The sequence below is a fragment of the Dicentrarchus labrax genome, unplaced genomic scaffold, assembly GCF_905237075.1.
Source record: "Dicentrarchus labrax unplaced genomic scaffold, dlabrax2021, whole genome shotgun sequence".
Taxonomy (NCBI): Eukaryota; Metazoa; Chordata; class Actinopteri; family Moronidae; genus Dicentrarchus; species Dicentrarchus labrax.
In genome coordinates, this window is record NW_026136714.1 from 22,831,775 (window position 1) to 22,851,091 (window position 19,317).

The 19,317-nt window shown below is 43.4% G+C and overlaps 1 protein-coding gene across 13 annotated transcripts in view; it reads left to right on the top strand.

The window, feature by feature from the left end:
• The window catches only part of fbrsl1 (fibrosin-like 1), a 274,086-nt gene that overhangs the window by 107,595 nt on the left and 147,174 nt on the right, over positions 1-19,317 (top strand). For 10 of the 13 annotated variants that reach the window (XM_051423597.1, XM_051423587.1, XM_051423588.1 and 7 more), the window contains exons 3-4: positions 12,856-12,957; positions 17,448-17,483. In XM_051423597.1, coding sequence (XP_051279557.1) covers positions 12,856-12,957; positions 17,448-17,483 — 138 coding nt within the window. The remainder of the gene's footprint in view (positions 1-12,855; positions 12,958-17,447; positions 17,484-19,317) is intronic. The other 3 variants (XM_051423592.1, XM_051423596.1, XM_051423594.1) reach the window with 1 other exon arrangement.

The following is a 19,317-nucleotide window of genomic DNA, read 5'->3' on the forward strand; positions in this document are numbered from 1 at the left end:
GGCATCCTGCATAGTTTCTCTTCTCCTCTTCCCCTCTCTCCTCCCACCTCCTTTCCTTTCCTGAAGATTTAAACTACCCTTGCCTCACTTCTTCCATACCTGACATGTACAAACTCCCTTAAGAGTGCACATTGCAGTTTTGTGAGGGAGAATGCATCAATCCTTCCACCCCCCCTCTACCGTCAGTCTTTTCCACTGGTTTCTCCTTCATACCTTCTCCTGCATTTTCCATTCCTTCCATTATTGTCAGCAGCCTTCAAATTTTTGCCTGTCAGGTGTGCAAGCTGCATGCTTTCTGCATCTGGGCTCATAGGGATTTAAAGCATTCCTTATGCAGGCCTGCATATGGTGATAGATAAAAGCCAGTGTGACAGCAGTGTGATGCGCTACCAATCTACCAATTTGCTGCAAGTCAAAAGAGCAATGATCCTCTGCCTGGAAGAAAGGACTTGGCAAGGAGGGATTGTGAGTAGGAGGACTGAGCCAAGATTTTTTTTTCTGTACTCATTATTGTGATTGGGGTGATTGTTACATTGCACTTACACATGTAACACACCTGATTTTCCTTTTGTATTTGGTAGTCACATCTACTCTTTAACATTGCTTTTCACAACTGAGGAATGCATCTCACACTTTGGTGCATACTGCATCTAGAACATAAAATTGGACATTATGAACGGTTATCTTTTGAAGAGGGAAAATCTATAAGGGGCTATAATCAGATGTAAAATATTGTTAACAACATGGTTGGAAAACAAAAATTCCAAAGTAGATATGACAAAAATGTTCAGAATGATGACAGATGCTTGTTAAAAATATATGTATGTTACATGTGATTATTTGCTCCCTTGTGTTTTTATTAACTTAATTTTGTAAATATAAGTAATATGTGCTAAAAGTGACATCCATCATAAAAAAAGCTACATAATTAGGAAAATGAGGGAAACTGAAGAATCTAATTTTCTTAGTTTTTGAAAAAGACACATCCTGTAGGTAGCAAGAATGTGTAAATACAGCATGTGGTTGTGGTATTAGCTGGTAGGTAAGGAGGATACTCAGTGTTATTTAGTACATTTTAATCATCATTAAAATATTTTGCCCACAAAACTACGCTGATAGATTATGTTGTTTACAGAAAGTTTAACTCTAGGCAACAATACCCATTCCAGTAGATGTTTTTCACAGCAGATGTTTTGACTTTTCATTGCAGGAACAGGTGGAACTAATAACATTAATGATGGCTCTGCTCCATTAAGTGTCCCAGTAAGGCATTTCTCTAAACCAGCATGCTCAGTACCAGAGCTCAGGAACTGAAACACATAAAGAGAATGCAGTCATTATTAATGTTATCAATTACACCTGTGCTTTTTCTGCTACAATATCCCCAAATGACAAGCATGAAAATGGTATATTGTCTGAGATGGAAGAAACAGGGCTGCCTCATTGTATGTTGGGTGGTTGAACAAACTTTGTTGCTTCAAACCACATAGGAAGGAGGAGATAATGGGATCATTCATTTATTGGTGGATTTTTTTCTTAAACTCTGTGGCTGTTGATATGACCCAGGCTTTGTGAGTGTATATGCTGCGGGAAGACCTCAACACCACCACCTTTGTCCAGATTCCATCACTACATAAGCAAGAAGCCAAAGAGAAGTTGTTAACATACAGGTGCACATGCTAGCATTTGTGCTAGTTAACACGCTAACACCAGCATGTCAATGTCCAATAGTTCCAAACATGCAGGTTAATGTGTTAGCGTTTGTGCTAGCTAAATGCTAACACTTGCATCTTAATATCCGATAGCCAGTAGTTGTTATGTAGCTATAGAAAGCTTGAGTTGTTAAAGGGATATTTCTGTTTTTTTTTAAGTGGGGTTGTATGAGGTAGTCAGTGACAGTAGTCGCCCAGCTCAGAAGCTAAGCAATGTACTGTTGTGGATGGGTTGAGTAACAAAACATATTTTAGCAACCCAAAAAAGGGCCCACCTGAAAAATTCAATATCAGTTTAAATGTACGTGATAATTATAATATATTTATTGCTAAACCTTGCCGGCAGACAGCCATTTTCGATGGGAAACTGGAGTGTTTATGTCCCTGTCTCCAAAGCCACCAGACCTCTTTGACAAATACAGTAATTTGAGGAGTTGTGGTTGAGTAGGAGTTGCTGGTCTACCGCTGCCTCGGTACGCAGCAACTACTGTGTTAAAACACCAAAGACACTAACCAATTGTGGCCTTTTTTAGGTGGCTAAAATATATTTTGTTGCTGGCCCCATCCGCAGCAGTACATTGTTTAGCTTCCATGCTGGCACTTCTGTCTGCTTCTCCAAACTACCTCATGCAACCCCACTTCAAAAAACCTAAACCATCCTTTTAGCATGTAAGCATTGTGTGTATGGTATGGTGTATGGTCCCTTTTTCATCTCTTTGCAAAGCAATACAACCTCACAGGGCTACAGTGCTGCTATAGGTGGCCTTGTTGTTAGTAAAGTAATTTCCCCCTGGGATTATTAAAGTATTTCTGATTCTGATTCTGATATGTATAAAAGGAAAAGGGCGATTTACAGGTGAGACGTACACGTTTGCATGTTTACATGACATTGTTCCATTGTACTGTAGAAATACTTTGCAGGATAGTAGGAGTCAGGTTTTTAGATCGTCTGTGTTAAAAATGTAGAGATGTAGTACATACAGTATACACTGATATATATATAAAATACCCACTGACATATAGATAGACACATAATAGTACATACACAGATATACTGTACGTAAGCATTTGAGTGCATAAGAATGCGCAAGCATTATATATTCAAGTATTTTAGCACATACAGCATGCATATACATTATCATATTCCAGCACATACACACACAGATAAATGCATATGAGTATGCCAGTACACACACTTCAACTCCCCTACCTCTTCCTCCCCTCCTTCATCCAACACATAACACTTCCTCCAAAATTCACTGGCAGTGTGTGCTGTGCAGGCATGAGATAACGTCCCAGAAGTTTTTCAAGGGCAGGACGGGTGCTCAGACATCAGAGGGAAGCCGCGTCGAGCCGAAGCTGATTCATTACATGTGTTGCATCTGCCTCCTATTAAAAAGCCCAGAGCACTCTGGCTGTCTCTGCTGGTCTCTCTTTCTCACTTTCTGACTGCAAACTACCTCCTGACTCCTTGCCTAGACTTCATTTCTCAAAAAAAACTCCCTCTTTCTGTCTCTTTCTTCTAAGCTTTCCTTCTCCTATGATGACATGTCTCAGCTCCTCACTAAGTTTTACAAATTATCTCTAACATAGAGTACAACAGTACAAGGTTTTATCAATATGAATGTGTTTTAAATATTTCAGGATCAAAGTTGTCCGTACATTCATTTATTCCTTCTGCTGCGGAAGTTGTTATTTTTCACTTTATTGTTTTATAGTGAGCTAAGAGTCAACTTAGCACATTGTGTGTATCTCTTTGCCCGGTTTCTATGTTGATAAAGTTTGAATTTCTGCATTGGCTTAAGTTGGTAATTTTCTCATGAGCTGTCTTGGCTATTGTTGCTCATGCTAACTAGAGCCTGATGGATATATTGGTGTGGCCAATATTATCTGCCAGTTTTATCTCATCACAGACATAATGGTATTGGCATATATGCTGACTGCAAAGTAAAAGGATTTCACTTCAGACCCGGCAAAGATCATTTAGAAAGTTTTGCCATTACATAGTATTTCCTCCAGACAGTACTGACTACAACTTTCAACTCCTCTATCCTGGTCACAGTATTTTATAATCCAAATGAAAATAAACACAAATGTTGTAAATCTCTTGATAGAGGGGTAAAATGCATAATGTCCTGTTTGCCATTTAATGTTTCTATATTTAAAAGCCTTCATAAACTGGCACACTTCTGTCATTTATTGGCCATATGGACCCCAGGAAGAGTATTCTCTAGATCAGTGGTTCTCAACCTGGGGTTCAGGAACCCCAAAGGGGATGCAAGATAATATCTGTGGGGTTGCCAAATGGTTGTGGAGCATGAAATAAAATAAAACAACATATTGTGGCAAGCAGCGCAGAATGATGGACAGGAAGCAGCTCTCTGCGATGTCATCCCTTTAATGACATTCAATACAGGGAACAAGAATTTAAAAACACTGTATATTATAGGCTATATACTCTGTTTTCATACATGTTAACAGGTTACCTCAGCAAAAGGACATATATAAAACGAATTGTGCTTTTAGGCCTACAGCAGACATGCTAACAACTAATGGCGATCAAAATAAACAATAACTTAATAAGAAACTGGAAATGACCATTATAGTAATTGAAACCTCAAGTGGAATCACATAAAACTATATTGTTTTAACCATTAGGATCTCTGCGGTATAAACAAAAGAGTTGTCATCAGATGTTTCGGAAATCATCACAATCATAAATTACCACTCATAAATGTCTCAATTTGAAAGGCTTCTTTTTCCATATTTGTCCCCAGTCTGCAAAAGAAACATAAAATACTGAAATTATACAAACGCTATCCACATTACTTGTGGCTAGCTCAGGATGTTGTGTTTCCGTTGCTCTTAGTCATTGCACATTGGTCAGTACTAAAGCAACAGCATATTGATTTGGAAACACGGCACGATTTTACTCAGACATTCCATTAAAGAGCCATTTTCTTACCTGATTGAAGAACACAGTATAAAGTTAGACCGACTGGAAGTTTCAGACTGTTCTTCATCTAGCATTTTTTTAATCACTTGCTCATTTCCTTTACCCCACAATCTCATCTTCAGTGTTTTAATTATGTCGTGGTGAATGATAGCTAGTTGTAAGGGGTGTGTGTTTGGTGGACTTGTTAAAAGGGGCCTTTTTGCAGCGCGTACGTCGGCTTCAGCTGATAATTATTTCAGATTACATTAGAGGAAATTAAACATTTCTTTAAGTACGTGTGAGGGTGACAAAGTTATCAAGTGCAGTTGCAGGAGAGAGTGTGAATGTTGCACTTCCAAAAATGTAATTTTTTTTCCGACTGCTAATAAGATCATTTTCAAGTGTTAAAAAGAATTAATGGTGTTAAAGCAGTTGAGCATAACTGGAGTCTTTAGTACGTGGATCAGTGGTGCACAGTGGTCAATGATGAACATAACTGGTGGTGAAAAGTGTGTAAATTATCATAGTCAAAGTGATATGTAAGAAAGACATTCATTACCATTTATACACATGATGTGTGAAGTGTTTCCAGTAGTGGTTTGGCTGATATAAACCCAATAAAGTCCTTTATGAAACAGGGGTCACATTTATTTTGTAATGACCTTAATACATGTCAGTGTTTTTGTGTTATATGGCCTACATATGGACTTGCTTATTATTTACAGAGAGCAGTATTTTCTCTGATAATAACTTGTGAGTTCAAGTTGTGGAAATCTCTGTGTGTAGTCAGACATTTTGTCATTTCGAAATCTGTCTGGACCGCTGATCTGTCTCACCAACAGACTCTTATCGGCAGATAAGAGTGTTTACGCCAGCGTTATCTCTGTCCATTTAAGGGTTATGGAGTTGAGAGTCATAACTGATAAATCCTTTCCACGTGAAACTGTTGCAGCATACCTACAGTTATTATGGTCATGGTGTTGAGCAGTGCATACGTCTAGGAAGCAAATTTTATCTCACACTTTCAGAAATCTGAAAGATACAATCCATATTTTGGTTCAAATATTGCTACTGTCATGACAAAAGGTATAGGTTTAGTCCTGTTGTACTTTATTTTGTGGAAATATTTTACAATGACCCAGCACTGTATTTATTTCTGTGTTTGAGAGACATGGATGTGGATTGCCAATGAGGTCATGAAGTTGTATGTAAACATTAATTATAAAATAATGTGGTTTTTGTTATATGCAAAAAGTATTCATGCGTAATCAAGTTAAATTAATATGTATGCAATACATAAGAATTATTTAAAGGCACTTTTTTGTTATTTGTTTTTGGTTAACACTCATTTTCAGCAGCAGCTACTGGTTGAACATACAATTCATATACGTGTACTATATACACATCAGATTTTTTCCATGCCTCACATTTCCTTAAAATCCTTTGTGGTTAGAAGGTCTGCTGAGATAATTACTGCATTGAGAGGTACAGCAGCAACACACACTTGAAAATGAATGAATAAATCATTCTCTCTCTCACTCTCCAAAAGGTTTTGCTGACCACTAAGTGCAAATGTGGCATTTCCAGTGGCATGTACCACAACCTGAAGTTGTTTTACTGCGACTTTGAATACACCCTCTTTTTTGAAAGCCAAAGTGAACTTTGACTTGCAAATAATCACGTTGAGATAAAAAAAATAATAAAGTACAACCTCCAATGTGAACACCATTTGAATTTTTCTTGTTAGCATGCATAAATCTTTTGCAAAATGCACTCACTGCTTTCAACGCTAATATTGTACACAGAAATCAAAGCTGTGCGTTTCTTGCAGAGCAACAAGAGAGGGGTAAGATCTGCATAATGTTGGCTCCAGCACTGAAGAGCAAAACGCAGATCCACGGCATCGTTCCCTTGCTTTCCTTCCAATAACATCATTAGCATTTTGACATCATCGGCCTAATTGTTGTTGGTTGCTCAGAAATGCTTGCCTTGGAGTGGGAGTCGGCGGGGGTGGGGGGTGGGGGGGGTTGGGGGGGGTCTTTCAGCTGTAAGGCCTTGTGCTTATCAGCGCAGGGCAGATACTGTTCCTATGGTCCTGGCTGACAGGTGAGATGTGTGTGTGTGTGTGTGTGTGTGTGTGTGTGTGTGTGTGTGTGTGTGTGCGTGTGTGTGTGTGTTGGTTGCGGTTGTCAGTGAACCCCCGGGACAGGTGCTGAGGGATGGGTTCGTATTTGGGAGCAGGTGCACCTCCCCTGCCCCCCTTCCTCCTCTTTTGCCTTGTTCCCTCACTCCCCCAGGAGGCATATGGTGAGAGTGATTGGAGAGACCTGGGCCCCCGCAGGGAGTGCTCCTCTCCCTAGTTCATCTGTTCCAGACGGGGCCCTGCGGGACACTCAGGCTCTCCTGAGGTCCCTGTTGGCTGTGAATCAGGCCGAGTAAGCGGCTTCGCTTTCAGGTTGACTGCTTTGTTACAGTGTTGGGCGGTCGTGGTGGCCACCCCAGTTAGCTTTTTACACAGTGCAAAATTGTACACAGGACACATGCCGAATGGCTAATAGGTCACGCCCTCTAATTTGTTTGCTCCATACCTCATTTGTACGCAAGTGTTGCTTTTAATCTGCCGACTCTTGTCGTGTCCTGGTGTCATTGCTTGGAATAGAAATGCCACCTTACTGCGATTTCACAGGCTCGTATTTGGGAACCAGCTTACAAATGTGATGTAGTTCTGAGTGCACTAGGAGAGAGAGTTATGGGGGCATTTTAGGCCTTGTATAATATGTGTACCTCTTTTATGTGGTCATTTATTATAAGGCGAGTTCTATGAATAATGTATGATTAAAAGGCGTAATGGATACACTGGGACTCGTCAAAATAAAAGCAAAAATCCATTTGCTCTCCCTGTAGTAAATCCACTAGCTTGTCCTTGGGCTAATTTCCAACTTGGGACTTGGTGGGGGAGTGAGTGCATGTCTTGATAGCGATTTCAAGGGAGGGAGGTGTTGTGCTGTAAAGTGAGAGAGAGAGAGAGAGAGAGAGAGGGATGAAAAGTGAAATGAGACATGGATGAGGAACAAAGCTAGGAACACCTCTTTCTCTTGATGCCTTCCTCCTTCATATCACTCTATCCCACTCTTTCTCTCCTTCCCTCTTTCCCGTCTCTGTCTCTCACCATCTTAAAGCTCCTTCCCCCTGCCTCTGAGCAGCTGCCACTTCTGAGCCTGAAGAAAATGAAGGCAGATGAATCAATTTGGCCTGTGGCCCTAAAGTGCACTTGTCTGCACCCCAGCCTGGGCGGGGGGGATAATGAGCCGATAGATTGAACCGGTGCCGGAGCCAGGCACTGAGCGCCGAGATGCCTTCGTCCGCCGCACCCCCGGGCCCCTCTCACATATACACACACATACATACACACGTTGCTGATGCCTCCCAGAGCAGCGGTAGCAGCCTGTCGCTGGGTTAATGGGGGTGAGGGTCCTTTGCGCAGGACACTTTTCAGAGCAAATTAGAGGAAGGATCTGTATCCATCCTCTTCAGCCCTCCCTTCCCTGTATTGCCCCTCATCTCCTTCCCGCCCTGCGCATGGGAAGCACGGAGAGCAAATTGGAGCGTGGTAGTGCGGAGCAGAAGAGCATCAAGGCAGCTAGAAAGGAAAGGGCGGGTGGGGGGCAAGGTCCAAGATCCTAGGGTAATGAGGATTGACACTGGGACAAGGCTGAGGCACAGCCTCCCTGAGCGCTGTTGACAGGTGACGGCAGGCTAGCGAGAGACGATGCAGAGTGAGAGGAACTGGAGCAAGGAGAAGAAAAGCGAGGTCAGGACTAACAGCTTCTCTTATTCAAGGAGGAAAAAGGTAGGAAAGTGCGCAGCCATCCGATGCCCCCGCTAAAACCCCCTGCAAGGTGAAGGAGGGAGGATCAAAGGAGCAGGACAACAAAGCATCACCCGCCAGCCTCTAGCTAGCTCCCTGCTGACAGGCTACAGATTGACTGACACTGCAAGGAGAATGAGGAAGAGTGAAAGGAAAAGGAAAGTTAGCCAAGCCTAGCATGAACTGATGTGAACCACTACTGTCTCCATCGATGCCTTGACTAGCCCTTTCTAAGCAGGGGGGCTTTGTGACTTCACCCAGGGTTAGAGTAGTATAAATGAGCAGACCCAAGTCGGCACTACTCAACTTGGGGGGAAATTAAGATGCTGGAGGGCCCTTTGAAGATAATTAAAGAGCACAGAGCGGCAGCCTCCAGAGAGGGACTGCAGACATGTTCAATACCGAGACTAATGGAGCTAATTTCTAGTACATTATTCATGTAAAACACAGGCCCTTACTTAGCTGGTTTTTTTTTACGTCTCTTCTATCTATCGTCTTAAGTCATACTCTCCCCCGGACACACACAGATTAACCACATTTACTTTCTGCGTCAACCAAATTAACCTTGCCCCAATTCTGCATCAGTCAAACCCTCAATGCAAATAAACTTCACAAAAACTAAAAAAATCACAAATGTAACTCCTTAAAACAACCAGGTGGCCAGCAACTGCTCCCTCAAGGCTGCCCAGGACGCATTATTCAAAGGCATTACCTCAAGCATAGTGGAAAGGCATTACGACCTTGAACTGTGTCACCACTTACAGCTGATCACAACTCAGTAGAGACCATTAGCCCCACCCCCAAGCTCACTAACTTGTCCTTTAACATTAATGAGTACACAAAAAAGAAAAAACAACACATGAAAGCTGTACAGTTGGGAGCTTAGGGCCAATTAAACACCTCCCCAGACAGGAAATGAGTCCCTGCCTTAATCACAGGCAGTCGGGGTTGCCAATCTTTTGTCAGAGTTGGTGAATTCCTGCCTAGATCAATTGCTCTCCTGTCCCGTTGAACAGTGGCTTGGGGAACGGTCCTTGCACGCTGCTTCATTAACCTAGGCGGCTAATTAGACACTGTGCTCTGATCAATAGCCAAGTTGATTGCTGACTGGGTAATGTAGCCGCTGGCCCCAGATGAGATGGAAACACTTTGGGCGCCTTCAGGAATTTGTCAGCAACACTGATGCTGGGTAAACAAAGTAATCAACAGCTGCACTTGACGGCAACGTGACGCCGACTGTACCTTGACGCTCTGTCTCCCTGCCTGCCTGCCTGCCTGCCTGCCTGCCTGCCTGCCTGCCTGCCAAGGAGGATTGCACTTTTTGTGCTCTCCTTGAGAGAAGGAAATCAAAAAGGCCACCATCTATTTTGAGATTCAAGGAGTGATTAGGCTGACAGCTAGTCGAGAGCGAGCGAGAGAGGCAGAGGCGGGTAGAGGTGGAAGTCAAACCTGATTATGCCCACCTGCAGGTTTCCCTTCTTTCCATCTCTACACCCTGATTGCTTGGCGGCTGCTCCCTCCTCTTTTCCACCACACTCACCCCACCCCACCCCCGTCCTGTCACTGTTGACCTCAGCGCACTGCTAATGCCCCTTGGCCAATCAGCATGCTTGGCCTTGCGGCGGCAGGGTAATTAAAAGGGAATTGTGTCTACTTGGCATGTGAGCTGGTGGGCACGAGGGTAGACAAACACTCTCTCTGCCGCCTTGCCTCCCTCCCTCTCTCCCAGCCAGGTGGCAGCGTACAGGACCTGTCAGATTAGCTGATGACCCTTTTAATTCTAGCCCAGCCGGGGGCCATAATTGATATTTACCGGGAAAGGTTAATTGTAGCAGTGATCTGCTTAAATTACAGTGGAGATCAGGAGAACGGGGCCAGCCAGCACGCACGCTACCAGGGGAGCTGCTACACGCAAACTGCTAGTCAAATGGATTACACCCCGCGGCCATCGCCACTGTACTCCAAGGTGGGGTAGCAGCACGGGCCATTGTGATTGGCTGTTGCTCCACCGGCACAGAGTCTTCCTTGCTGAGCTCGCCAACCTCCCATCTGGCTGGGAATTTGGGTGAATGCCAACTGCAGGTCTTGATGGCCCTGCAATAAAATAGGCCATCTATGTTTGCATCAGGGTTACCATGATGTGTATTGCGAGTGGCTGAACGCAAAAAACTTTAGCATTTGTAGATAATATTTTGTGATATTTTATTTAGTTTTTGTTAATTTTACCATTTTCAAAATCAGAAAACAGCAGGAATAAATTGAACATTTATTTTATTTGATCTAAAATGTATAATATTATTTAGTGTTGTCTTCTCATAGTTTTTCTCATTTACTCAAGGAGTTGTTGTTGGCCTTGCAAAGCTTGCTAATGAATGTCCCTGAGCTGTGAGGAATTGGAGTAGATGGGGATTTTAGACAATATTCAGCAATGGGTCCTAACTTTTTATTAATTCTGCCTGTTCAAAAAATTCTATATTTTTTTTAATGTATGTAGACCAAGGCTAAGGTAAGCACATTATCCAGCTTTTTAGCTACTGTTGCCTACTTGATGTTTGAGACTCAAGAGAGTGTATGCTGTGTATGTATGTGTTGAGTGTATTTCAACACATTTACTACGTTGTTGCTGCTGCGTTCATGTTGCTTGCTGGTCTGACTGGCACCAGTGGGTCGAGGTTTGGGGTTACAGGTGTTTTTACTACAGCCAGTTCTGCTTTGCATTTAGCCAAAGCACAAACTGACACTGAGCTGTGAGACACCTCACAAGCTTTGAATTTCCCTCAGGTTAAGAATAGAAGGGCCATGGCCCATTGAAAGTCAGTTGAAGCCATTGTAGTTAGGCTGTATTGTTAGCTACCTAACTTGTGGGGTTGGTTGTGGATCCCAGTGAGTAACAGGAAATAAGATGCTATCTAGAACTTTAGTATGTGTCCCCTGGTTCAGACATTGTTGTGCTACTATTGTTTTGCAGTGTGATTTATTGCAGCGTCTGAACTGTTGATATAGTTCTGGTCCTCAGTGGCTGCATCAGGTTTGGATCTCTTCTCATTTCCCTAATTAACACAAACTTGTGTCAGAGGTCTTGGTGGATTTAAAGATCAATGCCCAATCCAAAAATCACCACATCAACAGTTGCTCTTGCTTAACCAAGAATCCAAGAGAATTACCTACTTTTAAAATGTTATGTTGGTGAATGGAATAATATTTAATTATTCAATTATTCTAATAACATACAATTATTTAATTATAGATGATTATTAATTATCACTTTTCTACTGATTAATGATTAATCAGTTGAAAAACAACTGTACTGTTTTTGCATTTCTATTCAGACTACATTTCTGCTCCTTTTCTCGTATACTATTCTGTGTGTGAGTGGGTGGGGTTTTCTTGGGGGTCCTGTGTTGCCCAAGATTTCTTTTCATTTAAGCATATTTTGAAATCAACTTAGGTAATGCACTACAATTAACATCATTCTCAGTTTTATTTTCTAAGGTTTTTGTTAACCTTAGATTGTGTTCCTCGGGTTGACACTGTATTGAAAATCATGCTGATTCGGGCTGAATGTTTAGGGCATATAAAAAACTGCAACATCCATGGTTTGACGCTTGGCTGGAGAACCTTTGTTGCATGTTGTATCCCTCTTTCACTCTCCACATTTCTCTGTACAGTCCAAATAAAAGCAAAATGCCCCAAAATATTCTAATACAAGAAAAGCCTGCTGATTTAGTGAATTCATGTACTGGTGGTAAACTATAACCCAACAAGAGGGTTGACAGATGACATGGATAATATACACTTCCTTAGTTTGTTGCATTACATAATGAAGGCAAGATATGTTTGATCATCACGTGAGGGGATCATTCCCTCCTTTCATTCACATTACTATGCAATGGTAAAAAAAACATTATGTTCACTGCTATTATGAAACACATTTAGCTATAGCCAAGGTGGTTCAAAAGAATGAAAGAAAAATGAAAAATGCACAAATACATAAATTAAAATAAAACTGTGGTGTGTTTTGGAAAAGGTTCACCGTGATGTAAAGCCCATGTCATATGTATTAAACTGGCAAAATGACACTGGCATGGTCTTTTAATATATAACATATACACACATTGATAGCAATTTCTCCTCGCCAGTTTGTAAAGGTAATAAGCCACTCTGCAATGATTAACAGTTATGTTAGAGCAGCTTTTAGTATTATACTCTATGCCTCACAAATGTTTGAAAAGTAACCATAAATCACTGCCTCTCAGGGTATAGTGCTTAGTTGTGAACATCGGGGTTTGTTTCATGAGGTAATGATTTGATGATGTCCTCTTTTCCTGTTTCCCCTGCAGATTAAACCCTTAGCCCTACGTCCGGTCAAAGTCAGCGAGGACGAGACAGTGCAGGAGCTCAGCCGACCGCACAGGAGCAACTCCAAGGAGCAGCTTAGCGAGGTGAGTCCTTGGACGAGACCTTTCCCCTTTTCACAGCCCTCCTACAGAGAGCCAGGCTATCCACTTTCACAGGCCGAAGCAGGGGGACCCCTGAGGTGGGATATAGCGAACAGGCGGACGACAGCAACATTGAGGCTGAGATCAGAGGGCAGCTGGTGCAGTAGCTCCTGCTGTTTCCAGCTATCACCTCATAAATCCCCTGTGCGTTGGGAAAAAGGTTGGCTGGCAGCACATAGACAGGAAATGATTAGGCTGGTCACACAGCATCACCTAGTTGGCCTGGCATTATTTAAAGCATGGCGTGGTTAAATGTAGACATGACCTAACGCAGTTCAGCCAGGTGTGGGCTGACCTTGCCGACCTCAGAATGGAATGAGTTAAAAAAAACTGTTCCAATTATCGCTGTGCCGGCATCCATATGCCAGCCCATTTAGAGGATGAGTAGGTGGCAAAGGAAAATGGAGGCCAGGCATTGGTTCAGCATAAGGGATGAAATAATGCAATTTAGATACAGGCGAAGTAATGAGAATTTATGCAAAATCCCAAGCGGCTCATTTTAAATGAATGTAGAAATATGCTTCCTAACTAATGCCTGTCAAGCAGGCCTCCCAAACCTAACTAAATTCAATCAGACTGCTCATTTAGCTGACGAAAGCAGGAGAGAGAGAGAGAGAGAAAGAGAGAAAGAAGAGGAAGGAAAATATGCAGCTTCCTTTTCCAGCAGGGGTAAAATGATGGAAAGAAAAAGATTTTAATGAACTTATTAAATACATTGTTTTAAGCTATTCAGCATTCCAATTGAAAATCCAGCCTGATGAAAAAAAAAAATCACCAGCTTAATTTTTCCCATCTTCATCCTCTTTTCTGTAAGCCTAGCTGCTCTGTTTCTCTTGTGCACTGTCCCCCCTCTTCCCCTCGTACTATTTCTCTTGAATTTGTGTAAAAGGCTGTCTTTTAATGAAAAAGTCAGGAGGAAGAGGCGGGCTTGTCAGATAAAAGACCGAAGCCGGTTGACAGCTCTGACAGGGATATACGACAAGCACCGAGTAGGAGGGGGGGGGCCTGGATGAGGGGGGAGGTAGAGTGAGGGTGGAAGTGGCGGTGGTTGTGGGGATGGCGGCGAGGGGCGGGGGGGGCACTGTTGAAAATTGCATGCTGTAATCGCCGACGGTGTTAGATGTGGCATGTCTCTCTAATCTGCTGCCAAATAAATGGTGCACAGACGCTGATCGTTGTAGCCACGGCATCCATATCTCCCCATCTCTCTCCCTCTGCCTGTCTTTACCTTTCTCTGTCTGTCTGTCTGTCTGTCTGTATGTCTGTCTGTGTGTCTGTCCTCCTCTCTGCTGGCTGTTGTATTACTTTCTGTAAAGGCCTGGACGTGACACACACTAGCACTCCTCACCAGCACCGTGTCACAGTCTCCACTATATTTCTTATTTTTTCAGCTCCATGAAATCTCCGCCACCGCACTGAGAGCACTGCTAATTTTCGTAAAACACGCTCCACCACATCAAAGTGGCTCCCCAGCTTTAAGAGCTCTTAACTAATGATGCCGCGTCTGCAACGAGTAAAATGGATTTCTCTTGTCTTACCGCCAAAGGAAATAGAGACAAATGCGACATGTGGACGCGCCCGCCTCTAAAAACAGTCATGCATCAATTTGGGAGCAGGGGGTAAAAAAAATTGCAGGGGATGCTGTTTGTTCATTGCCATGGTTGGGTCTTTATCTGTTTATTTTGACTAGGTAATTGTGCCTGCAGTGCAGCGGGGCCTCGGCACTAAGCCACACAGGGATTAGGGAAATATGAGGGGGTGGGGGGTGGTGGAGGGGGTGGGTTCCACTGCATTTGTGACCTGCGGAGGAGAGGGCGGCAGTCGTGGTGCTGTCAGGGTCTCTAACACCCTCCTGTATCCACCCACACCCACCCACATGCGCCCAAACCCACCCAGCTACCTGATCTTCCTGCCACAGAGGGCATACATGTTCACATCCCTTTCCTCATCATGCTCCACCGGGCTCTGATTGGCCCACCCCTTGGCCTCCCTGCAACGACAAAAACCAATAGTCTGTGTTGGAAGAAGATGGACTGGATCCTCCCCTCTTGTCGCCATGTTTTTCTTTTTTCTTTTTTTTAGTATGGAGAGTGGAGGAGGGGGCATGGAAATGGGGAGAGGATTAGGGGGCGGATTTAGCAACATTTCTCTTCTCCGGGGCTGTTTAGTTAACCCTTAAATGCCGCCAGCACCCGCCCCATCCCTCTCGCCACCAACCACCATAACCACCACACGCATATACACACACACACACACACACACACACACACACACACACACACACACACACACACTCATCCTCCTCCCTCCCCCACACTCCTCTCTGGGGCGGGTTCTTAAATCCTTTTGAAGTCGTAAGCGCTGCAGAAATCCATTGAGAGCCATGTATAATGGCTTTTAAGAGAGAGTGTTTAGCTGGATGCCGACCCTATGGCTTATGAACCGCTGGCGTTTTAATGGATCCCCCCTTTCCCTCCCCTCTTTTCCTCCCTTCACCGGCACTAAATCCAATGGATTGTCCCTCATTATCATTTAAATAAGCCTCTCTTTTTACTCAGAATGCTCCAAGTTGAATGAACTCTACATAGTAAGGCTAATTCCAAATGGCCTTGGCCTCCCACCACCTATGCACATATGCACTCACACACACCAACACATGCATATACACACATATTTAAGTGCACTCACAACATGCACACACACAGACAACAGACCACATTCTCACTGGAACACACTTTTGGCCCTTTTGTATCCACAGCTTTTGCCTTCTGTGCAGCTCGTCCTCCCCTCTTTTCTGGCCTGCTCCCTGGTCGCCGTAGTGAAGGGAGCAGAGAGGTTGAGCAGAGCGGGAATAGCCTTTTGATTCCCGCAGAGCCTGCTTTCCGGTTCGCGGCGGGACTCCTCCCTAATCGTCACCACAGGAACCGTCCTGCAAATCAGAGGGGCACACAGGCGTTGATGAGGGCTGAGGCCTAGAGCAGGTGTGGGAGAATGGATGAGGGGTTTTGGGAGGGTGCAAAACAAGTGAGGCAGTGGTGGTGAAGGTGTGGGGGAGGTAGTTTGGATTGAAGGTGGACCTATGGATGAAATTGGTCTAGCAGAAAAGTCCCCTCCAGAGACCAGGGGGGGAGAAATTGCCAATCTAGACAGAGGAATAAAAGAAGTGAAAAGTGGAAGTGGAGGGAGGGATTTGGAGATTGGTATTCGTGCTGGGCGCTGACAGACAGAGCCAGAGAACAGAACAAAACCCAGCTTTTTCTGTCTCCATCCTGCTCTTGTTCAGCGTTTAGAGGACTGCATTAGAAAACACAGGAGGAGTTTAAAGGGCCAAAACAGCTCCCTAAATGCATGAAGAGATATTTATCCGGAGTATAAAAGGCGCTAATATAACATAATAAAGAATGTTTGGTTTGGTTCCAGTGTGACGGACACCATTTTAATAAAAGATCCCTCAAGACTTGATAGACAACATTCAATTTTTACAGTTTTTGTTCTTTTTTTAAGAGATTGTCTTTATAGTAAATATTTAGCGATGAACATGACATCATGTCTTTTTGTCTGTAATGGATATAAAGCATTTTTAAAAATGATCTCCTCTTTTTATATGCACTATTTCTGCGCATTATATATGTTGAAATATCTGCCGTAACCTGAAAATACCTGTTGATGCTATTTCATAACTTTGACTTTGACTGCAAAGCAAATACTTGGACAATCATAAGATGGAATAAGAAGAAGAGAAGCCAACACCTTCGGCTAGCAGGGTACCTGAGCTGTTACTCACTCTCAAAAACAGTTCAAGGTGTGTTTTTATCCTTTAATCTACTGATGCAAGTAATGGAATCACTCCCACGTGTCTATCAATGTTGGATGACTCTCTTGAAGGCACTGAAGCAAGGGAATTCAAACAAATAAATGGTGACACTTAATATTGATCTGCACTGCAATATATTAGCTGTATTATAAAATCCACCAGAAGCATTTATAATTTACAAAATGTCAGCAGGCAAAGATTAAAACATGTGCATCATTGTGCAGGTATCCCAGAGTCTCTGAATATTAAAAAAAAATAAAGAATGCACAATTCACACTGTGCTTGAAATGCATTTACATAGCCATATAATGACTATTGTGCACCATTTTAATTATATTTTTTCCAAATAATTAAAGTTTTCCACAGTGTATTTCTATGATAACAATTAAGTCTCTCAGCAGGGTGTGAGTGATTGTTTTTAGAGCTAGTGCCGCTCAGCTACCCCCATGGTGGAGGCCAGAGTGTATGAGAGTGATGTGTGCGGGCGAGGGGTACATGGCGGGGCGGGTAAAAGGTTAACGTGAATATTGATATTAAAGCGGCACTGCTTCATCATGTCTGTGTCAGCGAGTGAAACGCTCCTTAAAGGTCATCCCTGTTCTCCTCTCTCTCCCTACAGAGTTCCACTCACTCGCTGTCAGGCCGTGGCTACTCGGTAAGTGGCATTTTCATGCTTCATAGCTTTACGGCAGAATTACAATCTCCAACGACCCGCTTTATGGCCCCGGCGCTCGACATTTTAATTATGTTAAATAGAGTAATGGAGAAATCATGATATTAGGAACATTAATTCTGGCTGACTGACTGATTAAATTGCGGGAAGGTGTCCTGCGCTACCTTGGCGAAAAGAGGCTCATTTTATTGGCATCGATCAGCGCCGGTCGCCGGTGCTGCAATTTAGCTGTCAGAGTTTTATGTCTTCCTCCACTGACTGTCAGTGGAGGATCCTTTTGCTCACATGTATGACAATATGCCTAAAAGCCTTTTAAAGGCTTCCATATGTATGTAAAAAATACAGTATCTCACCACCATAGAATGTATGTACATTCACACCTCTTAGGAAGATCCATAGCAGTTAAACATGTCATGATGATGATATGATTTGTTGGAAAGGACTGTACGCTAACAGGAGTGAGTGAGATGGTTTTTGTCATAGAACATGTTGTGCTGTTCAAGGTAAATGTGTCAGAGAGGAATATTTAGCAATGCCTGGGAAATTGTCAACCCACTCCTTTCAAACATACACTATCTCTCAAATTGTCAGAGCAGGACTATTTTTATCCCTTGAAAGCATCTGTTGCCTTGCCCCAGTGCGTTTTCGAACCGTAAATTTGTGCTCTTTCCCTCCCATTGTTTCAATGATGTGTCTAGTCTCTGGGTAATAGAGACAGCGGTCGTCCTTTATGTCCTTTGCTTAAAGGGGAACTCATAAGAGGAACATTCTTTAAAGTGTGCTACTTTTAGCTGATGAGTGGCATATGGCAGTTCTTATTGCAACTTGGAAGCAATCATCCCAACAAACAAAACAACTATAAATGGTTTGTCATCGTTAATCTGCCTCAAAGGACTGCAGTTAAAGCGCTGAACAAAGCTTAACTTCAAAAGACCTTGATCTCTGTGCAATTTTTTTATTTTATTTTGTTTTAATAGAACATGTCACATTCCTATTCCCCAGCGGCTGCATACTCACAGATGGATAAAAACAAACAAGACCTTCCGAAAAAGCTTGTGGAGCCCTTTGGCTCGAGCTGTCAGTTTGAGTCGGCAGGGAACGAGGCCTTCTCTTTATCTGGAAGGAGGAGGATTCAGAGAGAGAGGGCAGAAATGGAGGTGGAGGGGGCTCGTGGTGGTAGTGTGGGGGCAGGGGTATTGTTCAAGCAAAGGAAAGTCCAGTAACGAGGGCAGGAAGTTTTACGTTGTCTGACTCCCCTCTCTGGCTATCCAATGGTGCTATCTGCAGCGTTTGTAGCCTCTGGGCACCTCCTGGGTGCTGAGCTCTGACTCTCAATCTGCTGTGCTGCCGGGCCCGCTTGATTTCTGGGGTCTCCTTATCTGTAAGTGCTTCAGGCTTTACAGTATGATGGTTTCGGGGGTGTGGGGTCGGGGGGCTCCAGGGAACTGGCAGGCAGAGGCTGAGTGGGTATGGGAGGAGGAGTAGGACGAGGAGAAGGCTAGGGGCTGGATAGAGCATTATGACTTGAGGAAGAGAGAGGCTATGTGGGTGGAGGGCTGTTTGTGAGGGGGTGTGGGAGGGTCAACACGGCGGGCACAGAGGCGTAGGCAGCGCCACCAGCCACCAATAGCATGGACAGGACTGTCTGCTGTTTGGCCCTTGGCAGTAATCGCCATCTACTGCTCTGCCTCACCACAAACACTCAAAATATCTAGCTGGTGAATGGGGGCTGGTTATCTGTCACAAGGCACTAAGAGGTAAAAAAAGGCAATCTCTACTGACTGTTTGTTTTCTGCTTCTATGGGAGATAACGCCT